This window comes from Pseudorca crassidens, chromosome 16 (assembly GCF_039906515.1).
Source record: "Pseudorca crassidens isolate mPseCra1 chromosome 16, mPseCra1.hap1, whole genome shotgun sequence".
In the NCBI taxonomy this organism is placed as follows: Eukaryota; Metazoa; Chordata; class Mammalia; order Artiodactyla; family Delphinidae; genus Pseudorca; species Pseudorca crassidens.
The window spans coordinates 34181756-34207458 of NC_090311.1; the positions used below are offsets into that span (position 1 = coordinate 34181756).

The 25703-nt window shown below is 38.2% G+C and overlaps 1 protein-coding gene across 9 annotated transcripts in view; it reads left to right on the plus strand.

The window, feature by feature from the left end:
- Window positions 1-25703, plus strand: part of IDE (insulin degrading enzyme) — a 112792-nt gene that overhangs the window by 55074 nt on the left and 32015 nt on the right. For all 9 annotated transcript variants that reach the window (XM_067709995.1, XM_067709990.1, XM_067709991.1 and 6 more), the window contains 7 exons: window positions 1074-1196; window positions 5883-5995; window positions 6564-6726; window positions 7431-7523; window positions 7964-8055; window positions 8876-8956; window positions 10472-10575. In XM_067709995.1, the coding sequence (XP_067566096.1) occupies window positions 1074-1196; window positions 5883-5995; window positions 6564-6726; window positions 7431-7523; window positions 7964-8055; window positions 8876-8956; window positions 10472-10575 (769 nt within the window). The remainder of the gene's footprint in view (window positions 1-1073; window positions 1197-5882; window positions 5996-6563; window positions 6727-7430; window positions 7524-7963; window positions 8056-8875; window positions 8957-10471; window positions 10576-25703) is intronic.

The window sequence follows — 25703 nt, forward strand, 5'->3', positions numbered from 1 at the left end:
GGTTGCTTTCTGACTAGAGAAAGGTTAATGAGTACTTGCTGGGCTCTTTCTTGCACACTCCACTAGATCTGTTCATTGAAGCATTCTGGGGCATGAATCTTGGCTCAGAATCTTTAGCTCTACGTGGCTAAAGACTGGGTCTGAGAACGCCATCTGGTGGCTCTCTCTAGATACCCAGTTTAGTGAAGGGGACTCTCGCAATGCCAGTTCATCAGCCATTACAATAACCCAAGGGGAGAAAACACATCAAGAATATGTTCTGCCATAGTTTCATCTATGCAGGTGAAAAAGAGTAGCCCATTTAATAGTATAAGCAGGAACAATAATAAAAGTTATTATACTAGATCTTAGGGTATTTCTAGTCAAGATGCCATTTTTAGAGAGATACCAATCATTGAAATTCCACCTCCCAGCCTTTAAATGGCAAGATCTTTATTAGAAATGTACTACTTAGAGAGTTTGACTGTTTGCTTTTGACATGCATATTTTATCCTAATTGAATTAGTTATTAAATTTCATAAGATCTCATAGTGGTACACTATGTACATTGCTTGAGACTTACAAAAATAGCATTGCATCCTATTTTTACCAGTGTAGATCAAATTAATGAGAATTCACGTCACAAATTTAATGCTTCAGCCAAGAATAGTACATTTCTTTCCACAAGTAACTTGGCAAGTTCCAAAAAGATCCCTCAGTGACTATGTTCAATTAATTGTGGAGCACCTAGGGAACTGGAAGTTAAAGTAAGTGTGAATGGAGGCCATGTGGATCTCATTTTGTCTTATAAGTGCTCATAATACCTACTATCTCTTAGGAATTTTAAGAAGTATAATTTTTATAAGGCACTTTAAGCTCTTGAGGGAAAACTCTCTATAGATTAAAATGTTACTAGTTTGTACTATACTGTCCTGTTTATCCAGGTTATGGTCAAACATATTTGACTAATCATTATATGTGTTTGTTTGGACTCTGTTTTTTAAGTTTACCTTACAGCAATGTCAGTAATAATTGCAAGGCTTTAAAATTTGCATATTTTGCTTTTTCTTAGAAATGTTTTTCCTTCCTTTCAGGTAACAAATATACTCTAGAGACTAGACCAAACCAAGAAGGCATTGATGTAAGACAAGAGCTACTGAAATTCCATTCTACTTATTATTCATCCAACTTAATGGCTATTTGTGTTTTAGGTCGAGGTAAGAATCCTTAAAATTTTTTCATGGTGTTGGATAATCTTAGTTTTCCACTTTGGCTTTTTCAAAGTATTGGAAGAAGGATATAAGACACTTCCTTTTATCTGTTCAGAGGCTTTTGAAAATGATCTTGTTGGAGAATATGTGGAGGGGAATTTTGTTTTTAACTCACTGTGTTCTAAAAAGAAGCTTAGTTGATTTTAAATGGAGACCTGAAGAAAATATAAATTAATAGCAAGGGGAGGAAGTATAAAGGACAAGATTGAGAGATTTGACCTTATAAAATTCAAAAAAACAAAAAAATTAAAAGATGATTATAAACTAGGAAGACTATTAGAAAGCAACAAAGTTTGATATTGTTTCCCCTATTAAATTACCATAATTTTGGTTTGGGCTTTGTTTTAACTAATACCCATTATGAGGAGAGGTGCTCTTTTGTATTTGTGGTGTATACAATTTATGCAATTCCTCCACACTTTCTGGAGGACAGTGCATCACCCTAAAAAGTACATTTTTACTTCTAGAAGTGCAATCTAAGGAAATAATCAGAGTTGTTCCAGGTGATGTACGAGGATGTTTCTGTATAGTATTTATTAGTGAAAAGTTAGATGTAAGCTAAATGTTCATTAACAGAAGATTGGTTAAATAGTGATGTTATAGGTATATAATAGAGCATCTTATAGAAAATAGCATCCCTTCTCCCACTTCCTCTCCTCTCACCTGCTTTATTTTTCTTTAAAACATTTATCACCACCTGAAATATTAAATATTCTTTATTGTTGTCTGCTGTACCAGAATGTAAGTTACTTGAGAATAGAAACTGTTTTGTTCACTGCTTTGTCTGGTTTAGTGCTTGACACATCATAAGTACTCGGTAAGTAAATATTGAATGAATAAATAGTTTCATGACAGTGTTTTCATAACTTGGGAAAATATTCTTATTGTATTAAGTAGAAAACAAAAGCACTCTGTAAAAGCACTGTGTGCTATCTGATCCCATTTGGGGATTTCTAAAAAATTCTAATAGACATAAATGGGAGACATAAGACAAAGTAGAAAAACATACCAGAAATTTAATAATGTGGTATAGTAGTTAAGAACTCATGCTCTAGAGTCTGAGAGCTTGGGTTTGAATTCCTAATACACCACCTACTCAGTATATAGTGGCTATGAGCTAACAAATTTACTTCAGTTCTCTGCACTTCAGTTTTTGCATTTGTAAAATGGAGGTGGTACCTCATACCTTTTATGAGGTTTAATAGAGATAATGCAGAAAAAGTGCATAGTGCCTGGCAACACAGGAAATGCTCTATAAATGGTAGCTGCTTTCAGCATTCCATAATCATGAGCTTATGGGCGACTTTTGGTTTTGTTTTTTTGCTTTTGTTTTTCAAAGTATTCTGCTATTGACAAATGTTACTTTTGTGGGTAGAAAATAAACAACTATATATATTTTAACTTGCTAATAGGAACAAGGATATAAAATGGGTCCAAGGAGTAAGGCTAATAAAAAGTGTATGTTATAATCCTGTGTGCTTTCTAAAGGTAGGTAGATCTATAGAGTGTTAAAAAATACCACTTGGTATTCAGAGCCTAGTCCTGGGAGTAGGTTTCTAAGCTGTGTTTTTGTCCATGTCATCTTGAGATAAAACACATGATTTCAATAAGCACTTATTAGGCAAGTAATAACGACAACAGATGACACATACGTAAGCCCTGCCCTCAGTGTTCTTGGTTTAGTGGAAATGACAGAACAAGCATCTGAAAGAGACAAAGAGTTTCTTTGTTCCAGTTCCCTCTCCCAGTGTGACTGACCTCCTGTGCTCAGCTCAGTGGATTTGATGACATGTCTGGGAGAAGTGTCCTTACAGTACAGTGGTGTGTGGAGGAAACAGGATCTCTTAAAGGATTAATAGATAATCCTCTCCTTCTTCTAGGAGGAGGAGAGAGGAAGAGTAACCATGTGGAAGGATCTCTGTCACAAAGGGACAAAAAAGTTTTTCTGTCTTCTCCCACGGGGTCCTCCCTCTAGTTGTGGCAGCACCAATTACCTGGACACTTGACAAATAGGTAACTGTCAAGTAGAGACCTTAGGATTGCCAAGTCCTGGTAATGTAAAGATGAATGGGACTCAGTTCCCTGATCTCTGGTAGCTCATAGTGAAGACAGATGGTGCATTATTGTACAGCTCCCTTACCTTTAAAAAGCTACATGGTGAATTTGTGCTTCTAAAAGGAAAGGCCTACCCTAGTAGAACCTTGCTCTAAAGGGCCTTGCTGTCATCAGCACTTCAGGTTGACAAAGCATTGTTGACTGCCCATCTTGTTTCCAGTTACGTGTCCCATCTGTGTGTCTCTTTATGTCTTTATGTCAGTTGTCTCTGACATCTCTTGCTCCAAATATACCTGGTTCATTCCCGAGTTCACTTGTATAACAAGCAGCCATGGGTTGGCCTTTTATTTGGCTCCGGACATTTTAGGGTCCTTCATACATTTCAAAAAAATTAAAGTAAAAATACATATGTTTTATAAATAAAGTGCACATGCCCACATTCATAGGCCTAAAAGAGAACTTCATATTATCTATAGGCAATTCTCATATAGTGATTAAGTGCTTTTTAGAGAGTTCATGGAAAAGTTCAAAATGGGTCCTAGAATATCAAGGGAAATTTCTTATTCGATTCAAATGCTTCCTGACAGTAACAAGTAATGAATGTTTATACCATTTATAAATAACCTATTTTTGAGGAGGCAGAATCAAGGTGAGTGGTTATCTTGTTTATAAAAAGATAATCTTTTCCACTTTTTTCTTTTTAGAATAATAGTAATATGTGTGCACAGAAAAAAATTTATCCCATACAGAAAGATATAAAATGGAAAGCATGTTCTTCTTTATCCCACCTTATGACCACTATGCCCTCTCCTCAAAGATAGTCACTTTATATCATTTTTTGTTATACTTCCAAAAGTAGAATTTTGTTAATATACTTGGATTTATGTGTCTGTTAAAAAATTAAATGAGATTATACTACATGGCACTGAAGTCTGTGGTTTTCACTTAATAGAGCTTTGAGATATTTTCATATCAGCACATACAGACTTCTCCCTCATTAATGGCTACATAATATTCCAGTGTACAGACTTTTCGTAACATGCACACATTGATAGATGTTTAGGTCATTTCCGGTTTTTATTGTTGTTATAAATGGTGTTGCAGTGAACATCTCATACTTTTGCAAATACAACTGTCCATTAAAAATATAGAGAGATGATAACATAGAAGAACTTCACATAAGTGACTATATAATCTTATCAACAATTACAAATCTTTGCATGAGTTTGATACAGTATGGTACAGAATCATGTAGTGTTAGACCTTGAAGAGACTTGTGATCATCCTACCCTGTTTTCGTGTTTTATAGAACCTGGAGTGGTTAAACATTTTGTCCAAATAGTCTCTTGCCATAATTGGTTGGTGAAGTTGGGGTTAGAATTGAACACCTAGGATTCTTCTCACCATTTTATACTATTCCCCCACAAAATCAATTACTTAAAAACTCTAATATTGGGCTTCCCTGGTGGTGCAGTGGTTGAGAGTCTGCCTGCCGATGCAGGGGACACAGGTTCGTGCCCCAGTCCAGGAGGATCCCACATGCCGCGGAGCGGCTAGGCCTGTGAGCCATGGCCGCTGAGCCTGTGTGTCCGGAGCCTGTGCTCCACAGCGGGAGAGGCCACAATGGTGAGAGGCCCGCGTACCGCAAAAAACAAACAAACCAAAAAAACCTCTAATATTTGACTTTTAGCGATGGGTTTAGACTGTGTCTATTTATAAAGTTAATGTTATAATCTGTCAGCTAGTGGTTTCGTATGTGCCTTTTGGGAATTGTAGATAAAATAGTTTCCAAATGCCACTCATTATTCTATTATTGTTTCCAATATTTGTTTGAAATTTATTGCAAGATAATATTTGTAAAACAGTTTTTTAAACTATAAGGTGGCAGATATGTGTGAGGTATAATCAATATCAATACTGCAGAGCTTCAGAAGTTATATAGGCACTGGTGGGATTTTACTGAATGCTTCAACTTTATCAGATGGAGTTTTTTAAAAATTTCTATGTTTTCCTTTTAACAGTCCTGAGATTTTTCAGGTGATCGTAAGGTGTTTTCTCCCCCCCCAGCTTTATTGAGATATAATTAAAATATAACATTGTATAAATTTAAGGTATACAGGGACTTCCCTGGTGGTGCAGTGGTTAAGAATCCACCTGCCAATGCAGGGGACACGGGTTCGATCCCCGCTCCGGGAAGATCCCACATGCCGCGGAGCAGCTAAGCCCATGTGCCACAACTACTGAGCCTGCAAGCCACAACTACTGAGCCCTTGTGCCACAACTGCTGAAGCCTGAACACCTAGAGGCCATGCTCCTCAACAAAGAGAAGCCACCGCAATGAGAAGCCCAGGCACTGCAATGAAGAGTAGCCCCCGCTTGCTTCAAGTAGAGAAAGCCCATGTGCAGTAATGAAGACCCAACGCAGCCAAAAATAAATAAATTTAGTAAAAAAAAAAAACTTAAGGTGTACAACATAGTGATTTTATATATGTGTATATAATCCTAAGATTTTTAAATACTACCCATCATGTGTTATGATTAGTTTAAGTTCTGTTTCCATTGTCTGTTTTCTTGTAGAATCTTTAGATGACTTGACTGATTTGGTGGTGAAGTTATTTTCTGAAGTGGAGAACAAAAATGTCCCATTGCCAGAATTTCCTGAACATCCTTTCCAAGAAGAACATCTTAAAGTAAGTGCATGTATTTCTAGTATTTTTTTCTTTTTTAAATTTATGGACATAATATATGCCTGGTTTACCAAAGAGTACATGAACATTTTTGGAGGTTCTATTATTTATATAGTTTTTAATATTTGGTTTATATTAAAATCAAATCAAATCAATTTCACATTTATTAGGGACGTGTATCACCAAAAAGATAACAATATGTTCTGATCCTTGCATGTTAAAAGTAGTTTTGGTAGCTATAACCTTGGCAGACTGTAGAAGCTGTTATCCAGTGCCAGAAGGCAAGTATCCAAAAGTATTGAGCTGCATGGTCAAGGGGACCAAACATGGACTGCATACCAACTGTAATGAAATCCCACTAAGAAAGAGCCCAGGTCATTTATTTCTGTGTGGTCAGTATGATTTTCTCTGGCAGTAGATTCTCTCCTGAATTTGGGATTTTTCCATGAAAATCGGTATTTTTTTTTCTTTTTTTGAAAATCACTATTCTTCATAGTTTGTAAGTATTTTATTCAGCAGGAGTTGTGCAGAGCTAACCTTTTGCGATTTGTTTGTTTTATTCTTTCCCCAGCAACTTTACAAAATAGTACCCATTAAGGACATTAGGAATCTTTATGTGACATTTCCCATACCTGACCTTCAGAAATACTACAAATCAAATCCGGGTCATTATCTTGGTCATCTCATTGGACATGAAGGTCCTGGGAGTCTGTTATCAGAACTTAAATCAAAGGGTGAGTCTCTTGGACACCAGCTTCTGAGAGTAGTACCCCACCTCCACCATATTTTTTTACTCTGACTCTCATTTCTCCTAAATATTTTCCTGTGAAGGAACATTTTCAGATGATACCGTTTAGGGTTGATGAGAGTGGGGTGTTGGTTGTTAGTACGCTTTTGTTTTTTGCTTTGGGGTTTTTGTTTTTCCATAATTTGTTTTATCCTTCAGTATTGAGCTGTGAAGTTTACATATTTCAAAAGGTGTTGTAGTGCATCTTTTAAATAAGATAGAGGTTTAAAAAAGTAAAAGCTCACATTAGGTATTCTTTACCATCTCTGTGAAACGTGCTGAAATATCTATTTGCCTGCTCTTATCCATCAAACCAAAGGGTGTATTAGGATCACTCAGTAGATTTCCAAGGTTCCTCTCCATTCAGACTCTTTTTATATAACACTTAAGCACAGTCATCTACTCTTGATTTGGGAAATGATTTGAGGCGTCCCAAGGAAAGCTCCCAAACTAAAAAAATCACTTGAATCTTTTGCAGTGTCTGAACTGCTTTTCAGTGCTTTTCTGAACTGACTTTTTTTCCAGTCTTTTCTGCAAGAGGGCCATTCTGTATGTTCCATTGGGAGCATACAGAATGAATTTTTTTTTTTAATTCCTTGTCTTAAAAGAAGACACACATGCGATCATGTTGATTTCCTTTGAATGTTACAGGCTGGGTAAATACTCTTGTTGGTGGGCAGAAGGAAGGAGCCCGAGGTTTTATGTTTTTTATCATTAATGTGGACTTGACTGAGGAAGGATTATGTAAGTATTGACCTTTTTGTTTTTGAATGAAAATTGATTTCTTATGATTTACTTTTATTAACTTATGCTATGGATCTGTTTTTTGCTGTAAAGCTATAAACACTTTAATTCATACCATTTTATCCATTGTATTTTTCATGTGTAACTTCATTTCATGGATGATTTTCCCTCCTTAACAACTGATCATTATGTTGCACTTGTAAAATGTGTACTTGACTTTTTATTTGCTCATTTACTACCCCAAAGCCCCTTCAGTCACATATACCAAATCCTGGAGGGCCATGTGTATGGGACCCTAAAACCAGCCTCAGGGAGGTGAGAACTCACTCCATCTCTAAGAGGGACCATCTTCTACTTACCTGACTTTACCTTAGGAGTGAGCTCATTGCTTTGAAGGATTCGAGGACTGAATGGTTTTTAAGTGTGCCCCTTTTTTCCAGTACATGTTGAAGATATAATTTTGCACATGTTTCAATACATTCAGAAGTTACGTGCAGAAGGACCTCAAGAATGGGTTTTCCAAGAGTGCAAGGTACTTTTGTTTCACCAAAATTTTTCTTAAGGAAATTTTTCAAGAAACAAATATATGTGAATTAATTTAAATATAAGGAAAAGGAAAGAAATCAGACTGCTTTTCTATCCCTCAGAAGAAAGTCAGCAGTTTCTTGAACTTTTATCTATCAGGGCTTACTCTATTCTCTGCCGGCCTGAAGTTGCATGAGCTGTGTCATTTTCAGATCTCGTGATAAAAATTTGTAGCATACTCTCAAAGAAACAGTGAATTGTTATATATATGATTGTGTTCTTAAAAGTGATTTTATTGTCGTATGTATGGAAAAGCCTGGCCTTTTTTTTTTTTTTGCATAAAACAGAAGGTATTTGTCTTTTAAATGTTTAAAGCCTTCTTTTAAGAGTTTTTTAAAATATCTACTATATAATTAAGGACTATCAAGACTCTGAAATGTATTTTAGGATAAGAGATAACCTCTTTACATAGATAAAAGTTTAAAGGTATAATCTCTGCTTGTGAAACTTATGACAATAAGTTCTAATCAGGCTGCAGTTCTCTGAAAGGGTCAGCAAAATCGTCATGTATGCAACTGTTGGATCTCACAAGCTTCCTCCACAGTTTTCCTAATTCTTTGACTAATAGTTTCAACAGAATCATATTCTGTGTTTGTTATTTTCATTCATGTTCTGGACATTCCTAAATCAAGCATAGCTATTTTTTCAGGAAGTGTGATAGTTAAATATGGAGTAGAAAGTCTATAGTGCAAACCAATCCCCCCCCAAAAAAAAGTATTTCTAAATAATAGGTGACTTATGTGTAATTGATTTAATTTTTCGTTTAGGACTTGAATGCTGTTGCTTTTAGGTTTAAAGATAAAGAGAGGCCACGGGGTTATACCTCTAAGATTGCAGGAATATTGCATGTAAGTTTATTGTTATTTTACTCTGTACATTGGCATGTAGAGTATTTCAGTGATCTTGTATAAATAATATTACTTTCATTACTACACAAATGATAAAAATTGAAGGTATAGTCTAAAACTTTAGACTTCGTAGCAACCAGGTAAAATTTGATGTGAAGACATTCTTTAAATCTTAATTTTCATCATCCTAAAAATCATCATCTGTAATATTTTCATTTCATAGACATTTTGCTTGTTGGCTTTAAATATTTTTCAATTCTACAATGTGTCAGGTGCTACTTACGTGAAAGCTATAAATCATCCACTTTTCTCCATTTCCATTGCTACCACCCTCATATGAGCTACCAGCATTTCTTGCCTGGACTACCATCATAGTCTCTTACCTGGGTTCCCTGTTTGCCTTCTTCTGCCCCACCATAGTTTATTTTTCCAGCCTCAGTGATCTTTGGAAGACCCAAATCAGATTGTTCCACTCCTCTGTGTCAAGTAAGTTTCCCATCAGAGTTGGAACAGATCTAAGTTTTTACCTTGACCTACATGGCAGTCTGGTCCCAGCCTCTCTCTGACTGAATTCCACACCACTTCCATTCCACTCCAGCTATACTGGCTATGTGCCTAATCTTCAAGCATTGAGTTTACTCCTCCCTCTCAGGGCCCTGACGTTTGCTGTTTTCTCTGCCTGGAACACTTCTGGTTTTTCCATGACTAGGTTCTTCTTATCATTTGGGTCTCCACTCAGATGTTTCTCCCTCAGAGAGACCTTCCCTGACCTCCCAATCATGACCCTGCCCCTTTTAAAATTTTCTTCATAGCACCTATCACTATAATGACAGTATTTGTTTGTTTGTTGTCTGCCTCCCTCCCAATTAGAATATAAGCTCCTTAGAGAGCAGGGACATCATCTGTCTTATCTACCATTGTATCCACAGCAGCACCTAGAACAGTGCCTGGCACAGAGTAGGTGTTCATTACATACTTGTTGAATGAATGAATCAGTCTATCAGTAAGTTGCTCGTACTAAAAAGCATCTTCTACATTATTTTTCTTTACTAACTGATAATATAAGCCATTTTTCCTACACAACAACTCTCTAAATGCTTGTCTGATTTCATTCATAGAAATTTGAGTAGAAATTCTGTTTATTAAAATGTATATACTTTATATTAAGAATCCTACAGGTGTCAGCATTTAATCATCAAATTTTCTTTATTAACAAGCACTCAGTTTTAGCTAGAGGTATTACTCACATTTTTCCCTGAAAAAATGTGATTTTGTTCTCTATAATGTAAGTGTGTTTAGGGGTTAACTGCAGAATCATCCCACAATATGAAATTGTTTAAAGTGTGGTAGGAAAGAGAAAAGATTCAGAAATTTTTCCAGTGGAGTGAAATTTAATTGAAGGGAAGAGGGGGGTGTAAAATAGAGGATTTCACATGTTAGAGATCTGTTTGCTTTAATAAGTTAGAGTCTATTGTAGCCTTGCAAATTTTATTTATTTCTTTTTCTTTTAAAAAGTACTATCCCCTAGAAGAAGTGCTCACAGCTGAATATTTACTGGAAGAATTTAGACCCGATTTAATAGAGATGGTTCTCGATAAACTCAGACCAGAAAATGTCAGGTGAGTTGCTCTACAGATTTTCCTGTTACATACTAAATTTTCAAAAATGATTGGAATCTGAAAATTTGAAATTGTGAATAAAGTGCTTTTAAAGTTTTTATCAAGCATGATTACAAAAGTGGAGAGAATAAGTATAATGAAACAGTACCAAACTTAAACAGTCAGTACACGGCCGGTCTTTTTTATCTTTACCTACACTTGTTCACTCATCCTCCCTCCACTCTATTTATTTAAATTAATTAACTAATTAATTAATTTTTGGCTGCATTGGGTCTTTGTTAGTGCGCCTGAGCTTTCTCTAGTTGCGGTGAGCAGGGGCTACTCTTCGTTGTGGTGCGCGAGCTTCTCATTGCAATGGCTTCTTTTGTTGTGGAGCACGGGCTCTAGGTGCACGGGCTTCAGTAGTTGTGGCACGTGGGCTCAGTAGTTGTTGCTTGCAGGCTCTAGAGCACAGGCTCGGTAGTTGTGGCACACAGGCTTAGTTGCTCCGTGGCATGTGGGATCTTCCTGGACCAGGGATGGAACCCATGTCCCCTGCGTTGGCAGGCGGATTCTTAAGCACTGTGCCACCAGGGAAGACCCTTCCCTCCACTCTAGATTATTTTAAGTCAATATCTCGAACACATGAAGATTCTTTTTTTTTAACATAATCATAATTTCATTATGAATAAAATATAGTAATAGATCGTCTTAACCTGGCTTCATCCTTACTCAAATACTAGAAGTGTCAGCTCACTTATCTGGTTTAAAAAGCAAGTGAGGACACCCTCTTTTTTTTAAGTAGAAGTAAGGATTACAATCTCAGAATGCTTCTGACTGACCCGTTGTTAACCAGGAGATCAAAAGTTGGAGGAGCTCTTACAGTAACAAGTATTCCTGTTAGAGGAGGGTCAGCCCTAAAGAGCTTATGAACTACATGATATTTCTGCCTTAGAATTTAATTTCATCTATATTTTCTGAAGTCAAGAATAAAAGGAATACACTTGACTGGCACATACTTTGCATTTTTTCCTTTTTCTCCTCTTTTGAGCACATATTTCCAAAATTCTCCTGGGAACTTAGTGATTGAGTAAATATGTTTTTTGGAATAGTCATTTTATGAATAAAATCAACAATGTGGTAGAACTTTTTGAAGAAAAAATCCTCTGACAGAACTATTCTATCAAAGTCGTTTTCCTAGTTACCATTGTTTGAACTTTTTCAGATGTATCCCAGCAACAAACAGTAGGAAAATTAAGTTAAAAGGAATATTATTGCTGTTTACACAAATCTGTATATGTGATAAAATGACATAGAACTATACACACACATTGTACCAACACCAATTTTGTTTGTGCACATTGTACCAACATTGTACCAACACCAACACCGATTTATAATCTAATTTATAATACTTTTGATATTGTACTATATTATAGTTATGTAAAATGTAACCATTGAGGGAAACTAGGTGAAGAGTACACAGGACTGCCCTGTACTATTTTTGCAACTTCCTAACTGTAGGAATTTATTATTATATCAAAACAAAAACTTTTTAAGTTAAAAAAATTATTTTACAATAGCAACAAAAACATAAAATATTTAGGAATGAATTTAACCAAAGATAAACAAGACCTCTACACAAAAAAACCACAAAACAGTGCCCAGAGATATTAAAGACCTTGTTTGTAGATTAGGAGACTTGATTTTATTAAAATGTCCATTCTCTCCCATTTGATTCACAGGCTTAGTGTAATCACAATCAAAATCCTAGTAGGCCTTTTTTTTCTTTTAGAAATCGGTAAGCTAATTCCAAAATTCATAAGGATCTACAAAAGACCTAGATTACCCATAACACTCTTGCACAAAAAAACAAAAGTTGGAGGACTACAACTGCCAAATTTGAAAGCTTACTATAAAGCTACAGTACTTAAGACATTGTAGTATTGGCATAAAGATAGGCAAAGAAATCATTAGTACAGAACAGAGTCTAGAAATAAGCCCACACATATATGATCAATTGATTTCTTTTTTATTGTGGTAAAAAAAAAACCCACATAACATAGTATTTATCATCTTAACCTTTTTTTGGCCATGCCATGCAGCATGTGGGATCTTACTTCCCAGACCAGGGATTGAATCCGTGCCCCCTGCAGTGTAAGCCCAGAGTCTTAACCACCGGACCACCAGGGAGGTCCCCATCTCAACTGTTTTTAAGTGTACAATTCAGTAGTGTTAAGTATATTTGTATTGTTGTGAAACGTCTCCAGAACTTTTTTATCTTGCAAAACTGAATCTATATCCATTAAACAACTCCTCTTACCCTTCCCAACCCCACCGTATCCTGTTCATAGCCGTTCTACTTTCTCTTTGTGTGAATTTGACTACTTAGATACCTAATATAGATGGACTCGTGAAACATGTCTTTATTTCACTTAGAATAACATCCTTAAGTTTCATCTATCTTGTAGCATGTGACAGGATTTCCTTCCTTTTTAATGCTAAATAGTATTCCATAGTATGTATACACCACATTTTCTTTACCCATTAATCATTGGTCAGTTGATCTTTTTGACAAAAGCACCGACATAATTAAAATGGGAAAGGAAAATCTTTTCAACAAATGGTGCTCTTCCACACGCTGCATAGCCACATGGAAGAAAAGGTTAAATGTGACCTTTACCTCACAACATTCACAAAAATTAATTTGAGATAGATCATAGACCTCAGTATAAAGGCTAAAACTAGAAAACTTCTAGGAGAAAATACAGTTTGAAAATATCTTTAAAACCTTGAGATAAGCAAAGATAAGCAGTAATCATTAAAGAAAAGACATTGATAAATTGGACTTCATCAAGATTAAGAACTTCTGTTCTTAAGGTGATTTATGCATTTGCTTAGATGATTAAAATACAAGGAAGAAAAATACTCAGAACACAGGTTAAATCATTTTAGGTAAGTAAAGCAGTTTACTTATTTCTGTTTTCCTCAATGTACCTTATATATTCTGAAGAAAAAAAAAAAACCTAAATTCTGTTGAATTTTATTATATACCTTCTAAAAACAAAACCTCCTATCAAAATGAGAGAAAGAGCTTTAAACTTAATCATAAAACTCAGTAAACACTTTTTAAGGTTTCTTCACCTACTAGTCATGCTATCTTGGAGAGATCACTTTTTTCCTTCAACCAGTGTTTGTTGAATAACTAATGTGAAACCTCAGAGTTCATTATTCTGCAAAGGGGACATGTGAAAAGTTATATAATGTCATGAACACTTACTCTCATTTAATTTCCTGGAAAATTGCCCACCTGAAAAATGTAGTAGTGCTTTATCTTTCTATGTGATGCAAAATGATTTAGCAAAGTTGAAAACTATTGTACAAATACGAGGTAATCCTATTTAAGATTATATCATATAACAAAGATGTGCTTTTTTTGGCAAGAAAAATCATGATTTAATTATGTTCGTATAATTTTTGCAGCCCTAGATCCAGTTATTTGACCGTGCAACACTTTCTTTCTCTTTTTTTTTTGGCCTCACTGCGCAGCTTGTGGGATCTTAGTTCCCTGACCGGGGGTGGAACCTGCACCCTCAGCAATGAAAGTGTGGAGTCTTACCCACTGGACTGCCGGGGAATTCCCAGACCCGGAAACATTTTATAGGAGTGAATTTGCCAGAGCATACATTTTACTTTTGTTAAAAATTGCCTGTTTCTAAATTCCGTATCTTATACAGTTAGAATTGAGAACCTCTTTTTCTCTCTACCTTCACCTTTAACAAAAAAGCACTTTTTCTCTATAAGATTGATCTCTGTGGCTGTTATAATTGTAACTGCAGTCAGTGACATAGTGCAGAACAGCCTGGGATAATAATGGCAACTGCCAAGCCAGATTGGGGTTGCTGGAGGGTAAGATTATTTTCTTTAATACCCACTGAGACAAGTTTAGCATTGCGACCAGGTAGGAAAATTAATAGGAAAATCCTTCAGAATGAAAGGAACCTTAAAGGTCATTTAATCCAACCTCTGTCAAGTATATATCTCTTCTGCAATATCTCTAACAAGTAGTTACCAGCCTCAGCTTAAATTCTTTCAAGGATGGGGAACTCATTAAATACCAAGGTAGCCAGTTCCATTTTTGCCAGTTCTAATTGTTAGAGAGTTCTTTTCAATGTTGAGACTTGATTTACCTTTTCAAAGATCTTTACCTGTTACTATTTCATCATCATCATCACCCACCTTCTTTGATCCTATCATTTGGTGCCCATTTTACCATTTTAAACCTACAAATACAGCTATAGGGTTTTTGCCACATGCCTTGCTTAGGTCATAAATAAAGCCATTCGTTTGAGAGGAGTTATTCTCGGTAAATCCATGTAGGTCCCAGTGATAACTGTCTTCTTGTCCAGATGTTTGACAGTCTGACAGTTGACTGTAGAATTTTGTCAGGAGGTCAGTGCCTAATCCACTGGTTTATGGTTTTTAGGCCACACTCGTTTTCCTTTCTGAAAATCAGAGCATTTGCCCATCTTCAGTCTTCTGCCTCTTCTCCTGTCATCCATTAATTATAAAAGGTGATAGGCAATGATCCTGCTGGGATTTGTTAGTTGCCTAAGCATCAGAGAATGTGACTCATCTGTGTTGGAGATGTGAGTTCATTTGAGTCACCTGGCTGGCTCACTCACCGATCCTGAGCTTCAACTTTTTTCTGTTGTTTGGTCCACCTTTGCACTTTAAAGATCCATGAAGTCCTGTATCTGCTACCATGGGATCAGCATATCTCAGTTTTTTTAATTAATAAATTAATTTTTCGGCTGTGTTGGGTCTTCGTTGCTGCGCGAAGGCTTTCTGTAGTTGTGCCGAGCGGGGGCTACTCTTCGTTGCGGCGCGCAGGCTTCTCATTGCGGTGGCTTCTCTTGTTTCAGAGCACGGCGCTAAGCTCACGGGCTTCAGTAGTTGTGGCATGTGGGCTTAGTTGCTCTGAGGCATGTGGGATCTTCCTGGACCTGAGATCAATCCTGTGTCCCCTGCATTGGCAGGCGGATTCTTTTTTTTTTTTTTTTTTTTTTTTTGCGGTACGCTGGCCTCTCACTGTTGTGGCCTCTCCCGTTGCGGAGCACAGGCTCCGGACGCGCAGGCTCAGCGGCCATGGCTCACGGGCCTAGCCGCTCTGCGGCATGTGGGATCTTCCCGGACCGGGGCACGAACCCGTGTCCCCTGTATCGGCAGGCAGACTCTCAACCACTGCGCCACCAGGGAAGCCCAGCAGGCGGATTCTTAACCACTGCACCACCAGGGAAGTCCAGCATATCACATTTTGCTTTAGGTCATGTGTCTCATTGGATTATGAGTTCCTGCCAGGTAGGAACTATGTTTTGTTTTGTTCTGTGTTGTTTTTAACATCTTTATTGGAGTATAACTGCTTTACAATGGTGTGTTAGTTTCTGCTTTATAACAAAGTGAATCAGTTATACATATACATATGTTCCCATATCTCTTCCCTCTTGCGTCTCCTTCCCTCCCACCCTCCCTATCCCACCCCTCTAGGTGGTCACAAAGCACCGAGCTGATCTCCCTGTGCCGTGCGGCTGCTTCCCACTAGCTATCTGTTTTACGTTTGGTAGTGTATATATGTCCATGCCACTCTCTCACTTTGTCACAGCTTACCCTTCCCCCTCCCCATATCCTCAAGTCCATTCTCTAGTAGGTCTGTGTCTTTATTCCCATCTTACCCCTAGGTTCTTCATGACCTTATTTTTTTTTTCCTTAGATTCCATATATGTGTTAGCATACGGTATTTGTTTTTCTCTTTCTGACTTATTTCACTATGTATGACAGACTCTAGGTCCATCCACCTCACTACAAATAATTCAATTTCGTTTCTTTTTATGGCTGAGTAATATTCCATTGTATATATGTGCCACATCTTCTTTATCCATTCATCCGATGGTGGACACTTAGGTTGCTTCCATGTCCTGGCTATTGTAAATAGAGCTGCAATGAACATTTTGGTACATGACTCTTTTTGAATTATGGTTTTCTCAGGGTATATGCCCAGTAGTGGGATTGCTGGGTCGTATGGTAGTTCTATTTGTAGTTTTTTAAGGAACCTCCATACTGTTTTCCATAGTGGCTGTATCAATTTACATTCCCACCAGCAGTGCAAGTGTTCCCTTTTCTCCACACCCTCTCCAGCATTTATTGTTTCTAGATTTTTTGATGATGGCCATTCTGACCGGTGTGAGATGATATCTCATTGTAGTTTTGATTTGCATTTCTCTAATGATTAATGATGTTGAGTATTCTTTCATGTGTTTGTTGGCAATCTATATATCTTCTTTGGAGAAATGTCTATTTAGGTCTTCTGCCCATTTTTGGATTGGTTTTTTTGTTTTTTTGTTATTGAGCTGCATGTGCTGCTTGTAAATTTTGGAGATTAATCCTTTGTCAGCTGCTTCATTTGCAAATATTTTCTCCCATTCTGAGAGTTGTCTTTTGGTCTTGTTTATGGTTTCCTCTGCTGTGCAAAAGCTTTGAAGTTTCATTAGGTCCCATTTGTTTATTTTTGTTTTTATTTCCATTTCTCTAGGAGGTGGGTCAAAAAGGATCTTGCTGTGATTTATGTCATAGAGTGTTCTGCCTGTGTTTTCCTCTAAGAGTTTGATAGTTTCTGGCCTTACATTTAGATCTTTAATCCATTTTGAGCTTATTTTTGTGTATGGTGTTAGGGAGTGTTCTAATCTCATACTTTTACATGTAGCTGTCCAGTTTTCCCAGCACCACTTATGGAAAAGGCTGTCTTTTCTCCACTGTATATTCTTGCCTCCTTTATCAAAGATAAGGTGACCATATGTGCGTGGGTTTATCTCTGGGCTTTCTATCCTGTTCCATTGATCTATATTTCTGTTTTTGTGCCAGTACCATACTGTCTTGATTACTGTAGCTTTGTGGTATACTCCGAAGTCAGGGAACCTGATTCCTCCAGCTCCGTTTTTCGTTCTCAAGATTGCTTTAGCTATTCGGGGTCTTTTGTGTTTACATACAAATTGTGAAATTTTTTGTTCTAGTTCTGTGAAAAATGCCAGTGGTAGTTTGATAGGGATTGCATTGAATCTGTAGATTGCTTTGGGTAGTAGAGTCATTTTCACAATGTTGATTCTTCCAATCCAAGAACGTGGTATATCTCTCCATCTATTTGTATCATCTTTAATTTGTTTCATCAGTGTATAATTTTCTACATACAGGTCTTTTGTCTCTTTAGGTTTATTCCTAGATATTTTATTCTTTTTGTTGCAATGGTAAATGGGAGTGTTTTCTTAATTTCATTTTCATATTTTTCGTCATTAGTATATAGGAATGCCAGAGATTTCTGTGCATTAATTTTGTATCCTGCTACTTTACCAAATTCATTGATTAGCTCTAGTAGTTTTCTGGTAGCATCTTTGGGATTCTCTATTTATAGTATCATGTCATCTGCAAACAGTGACAGCTTTACTTCTTCTTTTCTGATTTGGATTCCTTTTATTCCTTTTTCTTCTCTGATTGCTGTGGCTAAACTTCCAAAACTATGTTGAATAAGAGTGGTGGAGTGGGCAGCCTTGTCTTGTTCCTGATCTTAGTGGAAATGGTTTCAGTTTTTCACCATTGAGAATGATGTTGGCTGTGGGTTTGTCATATATGGCCTTTATTATGTTGAGGAAAGTTCCCTCTGTGCCTACTTTCTGCAGGGTTTTTATCATAAACGGGTGTTGAATTATGTCAAAAGCTTTCTCTGCATCTATTGAGATGATCATATGGTTTTTCTCCTTCAATTTGTTAATATGGTGTATCACATTGATTGATTTGCATATACTGAAGAATCCTTGCATTCCTGGAATAAACCCCACTTGATCATGGTGTATGGTCCTTTTAATGTACTGTTGGATTCTGTTTGCTAGTATTTTGTTTAGGATTTTTGCATCTATGTTCATCAGTGATATTGGCCTGTAGTTTTCTTTCTTTGTGACATCTTTGTCTGGTTTTGGTATCAGGGTGATGGTGGCCCCGTAGAATGAGTTTGGGAGTGTTCCTCCCTCTGCTATATTTTGGAAGAGTTTGAGAAGGATAGGTGTTAGCTCTTCTCTAAATGTTTGATAGACTTCGCCTGTGAACCCATCTGGTCCTGGGCTTTTGTTTGTTGGAAGATTTTTAATCATAGTCTCAATTTCAGTGCTGGTGATTGGTCTGTTCATATTTTCTATTTCTTCCTGGTTCAGTCTTGGCAGGTTGTGCATTTCTAAGAATTTGTCCATTTCTTCCAGGTTGTCCATTTTATTGGCATAGAGTTAGTCGTAGTAATCTCTCATGATCTTTTGTATTTCTGCAGTGTCAGTTGTTACTTCTCCTTTTTCATTTCTAATTCTATTGATTTGAGTCTTCTCCCTTTTTTTCTTGATGAGTCTGGCTAATGGTTTATCAATTTTGTTTATCTTTTCAAAGAACCAGCTTTTAGTTTTATTGATCTTTGCTATTGTTTCCTTCATTTCTTTTTCAGTTATTTCTGATCTGATCTTTATGATTTCTTTCCTTCTGTTAACTTTGGGGTTTTTTTGTTCTTCTTTCTCTAATTGCTTTAGGTGCAAGGTTAGGTTGTTTATTTGAGATGTTTCCTGTTTCTTAAGGTAGGATTGTATTGCTATAAACTTCCCTCTTAAAACTGCTTTTGCTGCATCCCATAAGTTTTGGGTCGTCATGTCTCCATTGTCTTTTTATTCTAGGTATTTTTTGATTTCCTCTTTGATTTCTTCAGTGACCACTTCGTTATTAAGTGGTGTATTGTTTAGCCTCCATGTGTTTGTATTTTTTACAGATCTTTTCCTGTAATTGATATCTAGTCTCATAGCGTTGTGGTCAGAAAAGATACTTGATACGATTTCAATTTTCTTAAATTTACCAAGGCTTGATTTGTGACCCAAGATATGACCTATCCTGGAGAATGTTCCATGAGCACTTGAGAAGAATGTGTATTCTGTTGTTTTTGTATGTAATGTCCTATAAATATCAATTAAGTCTGTCTTGTTTAATGTATCATTTAAAGCTTCTGTCTCCTTATTTATTTTCATTTTGGATGATCTGTCCATTGGTGAAAGTGGGGTGTTAAAGTCCCCTATTATGAATGTGTTACTGTTGATTTCCCCTTTTATGGCTGTTAGTATTTGCCTTATGTATTGAGGTGCTCCTATGTTGGGTGCATAAATATTTACAATTGTCATATCTTATTCTTGGATCAATCCCTTGATCATTATGTAGTGTCCTTCTTTGTCTCTTCTAATAGTCTTTATTTTAAAGTCTATTTTGTCTGATACGAGAATTGCTACTCCAGCTTTCTTCTGATTTCCATTTGCATGGAATATCTTTTTCCATCCCCTCACTTTCAGTCTGTATGTGTCCCTAGGTCTGAAGTGGGTCTCTTGTAGACAGCATATATATGGGTCTTGTTTTTGTATCCATTCAGCCAGTCTGTGTCTTTTGGTGGGAGCATTTAATCCATCTACATTTAAGGTAATTATTGATATGTATGTTCCTATTCCTATTTTCTTAATTGTTTTGGGTTTGTTATTGTAGGTCTTTTCCTTCTCTTGTGTTTCTTGCCTAGAGAAGTTCCTTTAGCATTTGTTGTAAAGCTGGTTTGGTGGTGCTGAACTCTTTCAGCTTTTGCTTGTCTGTTAAGGTTTTAATTTCTCCATCAAATCTGAATGAGATCCTTGCTGGGTAGAGTAATCTTGGTTGTAGGTTTTTCTCCTTCATCACTTTAAACATGTCCTGTCAGTCCCTTCTGGCTTGCAGTTTCTGCTGAAAGATCAGCTGTTAACCTTATGGGGATTCCCTTGTGTGTTATTTTTCCCTTGCTGCTTTTAATATGTTCTCTTTGTATTTAATTTTTGACAGTTTGATTAATATGTGTCTTGGTGTGTTTCTTCTTGGATTTATCCTGTATGGGACTCTCTGTGCTTCCTGGACTTGATTAACTATTTCCTTTCCCATATTAGGGAAGTTTTCAACTATAATCTCTTCAAATATTTTCTCAGTCCCTTTCTTTTTCTCTTCTTCTTCTGGGACCCCTATAATTCAAATGTTGGTGTGTTTAATGTTGTTCCAGAGGTCTCTGAGACTGTCCTCAGTTCTTTCATTCTTTTTTCTTTATTCTGCTCTGCATTAGTTATTTCCACTATTTTATCTTCCAGGTCACTTATCCGTTCTTCTGCCTCAGTTATTCTGCTATTGATCCCTTCTAGAGTATTTTTAATTTCATTTATTGTGTTGTTCATCGTTGCTTGTTTCATCTTTAGTTCTTCTAGGTCCTTGTTAAATGTTTCTTGCATTTTCTCTATTCTATTTCCAAGATTTTAGATCATCTTTACTGTCATTATTCTGAATTCTTTTTCAGGTAGACTGCCTATTTCTTCTTCATTTGTTAGGTTTGGTGGGTTTTTATCTTGCTCCTTCATCTGCTGTGTGTTTTTCTGTCTTCTCATTTTGCTTATCTTACTGTGTTTGGGGTCTCCTTTTCACAGGCTGCAAGTTCGTATTTCCCATTGGTTTTGGTGTCTGCCCCCAGTGGCTAAGATTGGTTCAGTGGGTTGTGTAGGCTTCCTGGTGAGGGGACTAGTGCCTGTGTTCTGGTGGATGAGGCTAGATCTTGTCTTTCTGGTGGGCAGGTCCACGTCTGGTGGTGTGTTTTGGGGTGTCTGTGGCCTTATTATGATTTTAGGCAGCCTCTCTGCTAATGGGTGGGGTTGTGTTCCTGTCTTGCTAGTTGTTTGGCATAGGGTGTCCAGCACTGTAGCTTGCTGGTCGTTGAGTGAAGCTGGGTGTTGGTGTTGAGTTGGAGATCTCTGGGAGATTTTTGCCGTTTGATATTATGTGGAGCTGGGAGGTCTCTTGTGGACCAGTGTCCTGAAGTTGGCTCTCCCACCTCAGAGGCACAGCACTGACTCCTGGCTGCAGCACCAAGAGCCTTTCATCCACACGGCTCAGAATAAAAGGGAGAAAAAGAAGAAAGAAAAAGAAAGGAAGGAAGGAAGGAAGGAAGGGGATAAAATAAAATAAAGTAAAATAAAATTATTAAAATAAAAAATAATTATTAAGAAAGGTTGTTTTTTTGTTTTGTTTTGTTTTCTTTTTGCGGTATGCGGGCCTCTCACTGTTGTGGCCTCTCCCGTTGTGGAGCACAGGCTCCGGACTCGCAGACTCAGCGGCCACGGCCCATGGGCTCAGCCGCTCCGCGGCATGTAGGATCTTCCCGGACCGGGGCATGAACCTGTGTCCCCTGCATCGGCAGGCAGACTCTCAACCATTGCGCCACCAGGGAAAACCAGAAAACAATGTTTTAAAGTAAAAAACAAACAAACAAAAAAACGGACGGACAGAACCCTAGAACAAATGGTGAAAGCAAAGCTATACAGACAAAATGTCACACAGAAGCATACACATACATACACACAAAAAGAGGAGAAAGGGAAAAAATAATGTATCTTGCTCTCAAAGTCCACCTCCTCAATTTGGGATGATTCGTTGTCTATTCAGGTATTCCACCGATGCAGGGTACATCAAGTTGATTGTGGAGATTTAATCCGCTGCCCCTGAGGCTGCTGGGAGAAATTTCCCTTTCTCTTCTTTGTTCGCACAGCTCCCGTCTGTTCTTCGCTCAGACAAGACGGGGTTAATGGAGCCGCTGATTCGGGGGTCTGGCTCACTCAGGCCAGGGGAGGGAGGGGTACGAATGCGGGGCAAGCCTGCAGCGGCAGAGACCAGCGAGATGTTGCACCAGCCTGAGGCGCGCGTCGTGCGTTCTCCCGGGGAAGTTGTCCCTGGATCATGGGACCCTGGCAGTGGCGGGCTGCACAGGCTCCCGGCAGGGGAGGTGTGGATAGTGACCTGTGCTCGCACACAGGCTTCTTGGTGGCGGCAGCAGCAGCCTTAGCCTCCCATGCCCGTCTCTGGGGTCCGCGCTGATAGCCGCGGCTTGCGCCCGTCTCTGGAGCTCCTTTAAGCAGCGCTCTTAATCCCCTCTCCTCCCGCACCAGGAAACAAAGAGGGAAGAAAAAGTCTCTTGCCTCTTCGGCAGGTCCAGACTTTTCCCCGGACTCCCTCTTGGCTAGCCATGGTGCACTAACCCCCTGCAGGCTGTGTTCACGCCGCCAACCCCAGCCCTCTCCCTGCGCTCCGACCGAAGCCCGAGCCTCAGCTCCCAGCTCCCGCCCGCCCCAGCGGGTGAGCAGACAAGCCTCTCGGGCTGGTGAGTGCCGGTCGGCACCGATCCTCTGTGCGGCAATCTCCCCGCTTTGCCCTCCGCACCCTTGTTGCTGTGCTCTCCTCCGCGGCTCCGAAGCTTTCCCTCTCCGCCACCCACAGTCTCCGCCTACGAAGGGGCTTCTAGTGGGGGTAGGGCTTTCCTCCTTCACAGCTCCCTCCCAGAGGTGCAGGTCCCATCCCTATTCTTTTGTCTCTGTTTATTCTTTTTTCTTTTGCCCTACCCAGGTACGTGGGGAATTTCTTGCCTTTTGGGAGGTCTCAGGTCTTCAGTGGGTGTTCTGTAGGAGTTGTTCCACGTGTAGATGTATTTCTGATGTATCTGTGGGGAGGAAGGTGATCTTCGCGTCTTACTCTTCCTCCATCTTCCCCCTCTTGAGTCAGGAACTATGTTTTAAAACATCTTGCCCAGAATTCAAGCTGATTGAATTTTTAGCCTAACCTTTCTTGATTCCTTCTTACTTTAAGAAACCGTTTTTTAAAATAATTTTCGAGCACATTTCATGAACTTCAATTTCTTAGCACTTTAGCCTTCCTGTCACTGTTTTTGAAGTTTGACTTAGAATCTGTCATCAGTAGATTTTTTTTGTGCTTTCTTTTTTCCTCTGTTGTGTATCTTTTAAAAATATGATTTGATACCATGATACTGTGGAAATCTACTATTAGAAGGACAGAGTTCATCTAGTTTGAATCCCTATTTAAAAAGTAATGAAACCGAAGCCCAGAGACTTGCTTAATTTAGATCTTAACTGTGATTTTGGCAAGATCTCAAAGAAAGTGAGTCACGGTATCGACCAGAATCCAAGTTTCTCATGGCCAGATCTGTGCACTTTCTACTAATTCTTTTTTAATTTATCATGGTTACCTGTGAAGCCTCTTCTCATTCTTGGCTGTCTTCCCTCTTTTCTCTCTCAGGGATTATTTGCAAAGGTCTCATGAGAATTCATTCCTGGGGAACCATATTGCCTTTTAATGTCTGTAGTCAGGATTATTTCTGAATGGATTCCATCAGCAGCAACAGCTATTCATTCCCACTGAACACTTCTAAATGGCTGACTGGAAGTCAACAGTCAGCATTCGTTCTAGCCCACTGTTTCCTTTTCTTACTGTTATAAGCTTCAGTATGAAAATAAGAGGCCATTTCCTCTCACATTTCTAAGGACCATGTCAGTAGCCAATTCTTTGTGGATGGAATTGAAGAGTGGCATTCCCCCCTCACCCCTCAACACACACACATATTTAAGAAAAAAACTCATGGAGACTATTTTTTAGTATAATTAGGTTTCCAGCAGGTAGTCTAAGATGCTGCAGTGTCTGTGCCAGTTTTCTCAATTGTCTGCAGTTAAATATACTGCAGCTCTCTGTGTGTACCTCAATTATTGTGACTCTTTTCTCCTTTTCTCCTAATTCAGGTGCTCTCGCGGTTCCACACTCTGGTTCATAGATTTCTGTATACATTTGACCTGTGTCTACTCTGTCTCTTCTGTTATTCGCCCTTCGTAATTTATTTGAAAGTACATACTCTTCCATTGTATTTCAGTTTTGAATTCCTTGATGGTATGCTAACTCTTGGTCTGCAAAGGTATCTCTTTTTGTTAGGCCAGTATTTGGTATTTCTCTAGTTTGAGGAGCTACACTTATCTACCTCATATTTACTTCCTTATGGTAACATGTCAACTGTTACCCCATACACTTTACTTTGGTATCTAACTATCTAGATCCCTTAGTATCGTAACTAATAAATCTCCATTCTCCTCCTTTTTTAACCTGAGCATCACTGGACAGCCTCCAGGGTCTGCTTCCTTCTGTGTCATATAGTCATCCTCCAGAGCATTTGATAGCTTTTCCCAAGTTTTTTCACTTTCTCTCTCAGAACTGAGTTTAAAGTTTTCCTGTTCCAGAGGGCAAGTCCACTGCCAAATGAATGCTCCAGTCTTCACAAGTTGTAATCAATCCCTTGTTCATTATTCTGATCCATGGGCTGTCATTCAGGGAAACCAGAGCCATCTATGTAATAAACTTCCCAAATCAAGCATCTCATGGAAGAGAAGATGGAATGCCACCTCTCTAGCACGGAATTTTACTTCCTAACATGTTTCTCAGAGGTCTCCCTGAGAATCATTCCATTCATTCTTTGAAAAATCAACAGGAATAGAAGCAATTTCTATGACTGACTCTTAGCTGGCTCTGTCATGTATTGAATGAATGCCCTTAAGAAACATCACATACCCTTCATGTGGCCGTGTGCGTTCTGTATACACTACACATACCCCTCATACAGGATTTTCAGATAGCCAACATGTATCACTTCTTCTAGATACAATAGCAGAACTCTTTCGTCTGTTAAACCCTATGATTCTTCCGTATGTTTCTGTCGAACATATTCTTATTTAGCATGTTTTCTAGAACTGATAGTGGTCAGTGGCAGTTAGGCCAGATCAGGAACACCTTAAACTGGAAGATTAGTCAGTCATTCTAACAGATAGTGTGAGTCAGATTGCTTATGATATCTACCCTGAAGCAAGTGAGAAAGCCAAGTCTAGCTAGCCAGGTAGAGTATTTTATCTAGAATGAATAAGGAATAGATGGTGGTTCAGACAGTCAGGCATTGAAATTGGGGAGGTCCAATGATGGGCAGGTGTTTGGAACACAGAGATCAGGATCCTGAAAATTAATGGGTGTTCAGTAGAGGGGAGTTTTGACTGCAACCAGTGGGCTTTCAGCTGTGAGACCGACATTCAGAGGCTAGAAACTAACCTCTGGGAGGACAAGTGAGAATAAGCAGGAACAGACGTGAACCTAGTTGTTTGAATTGGGACGTAAAGAAGAAGTGAAACCAATAACAGGACTGACTGCAT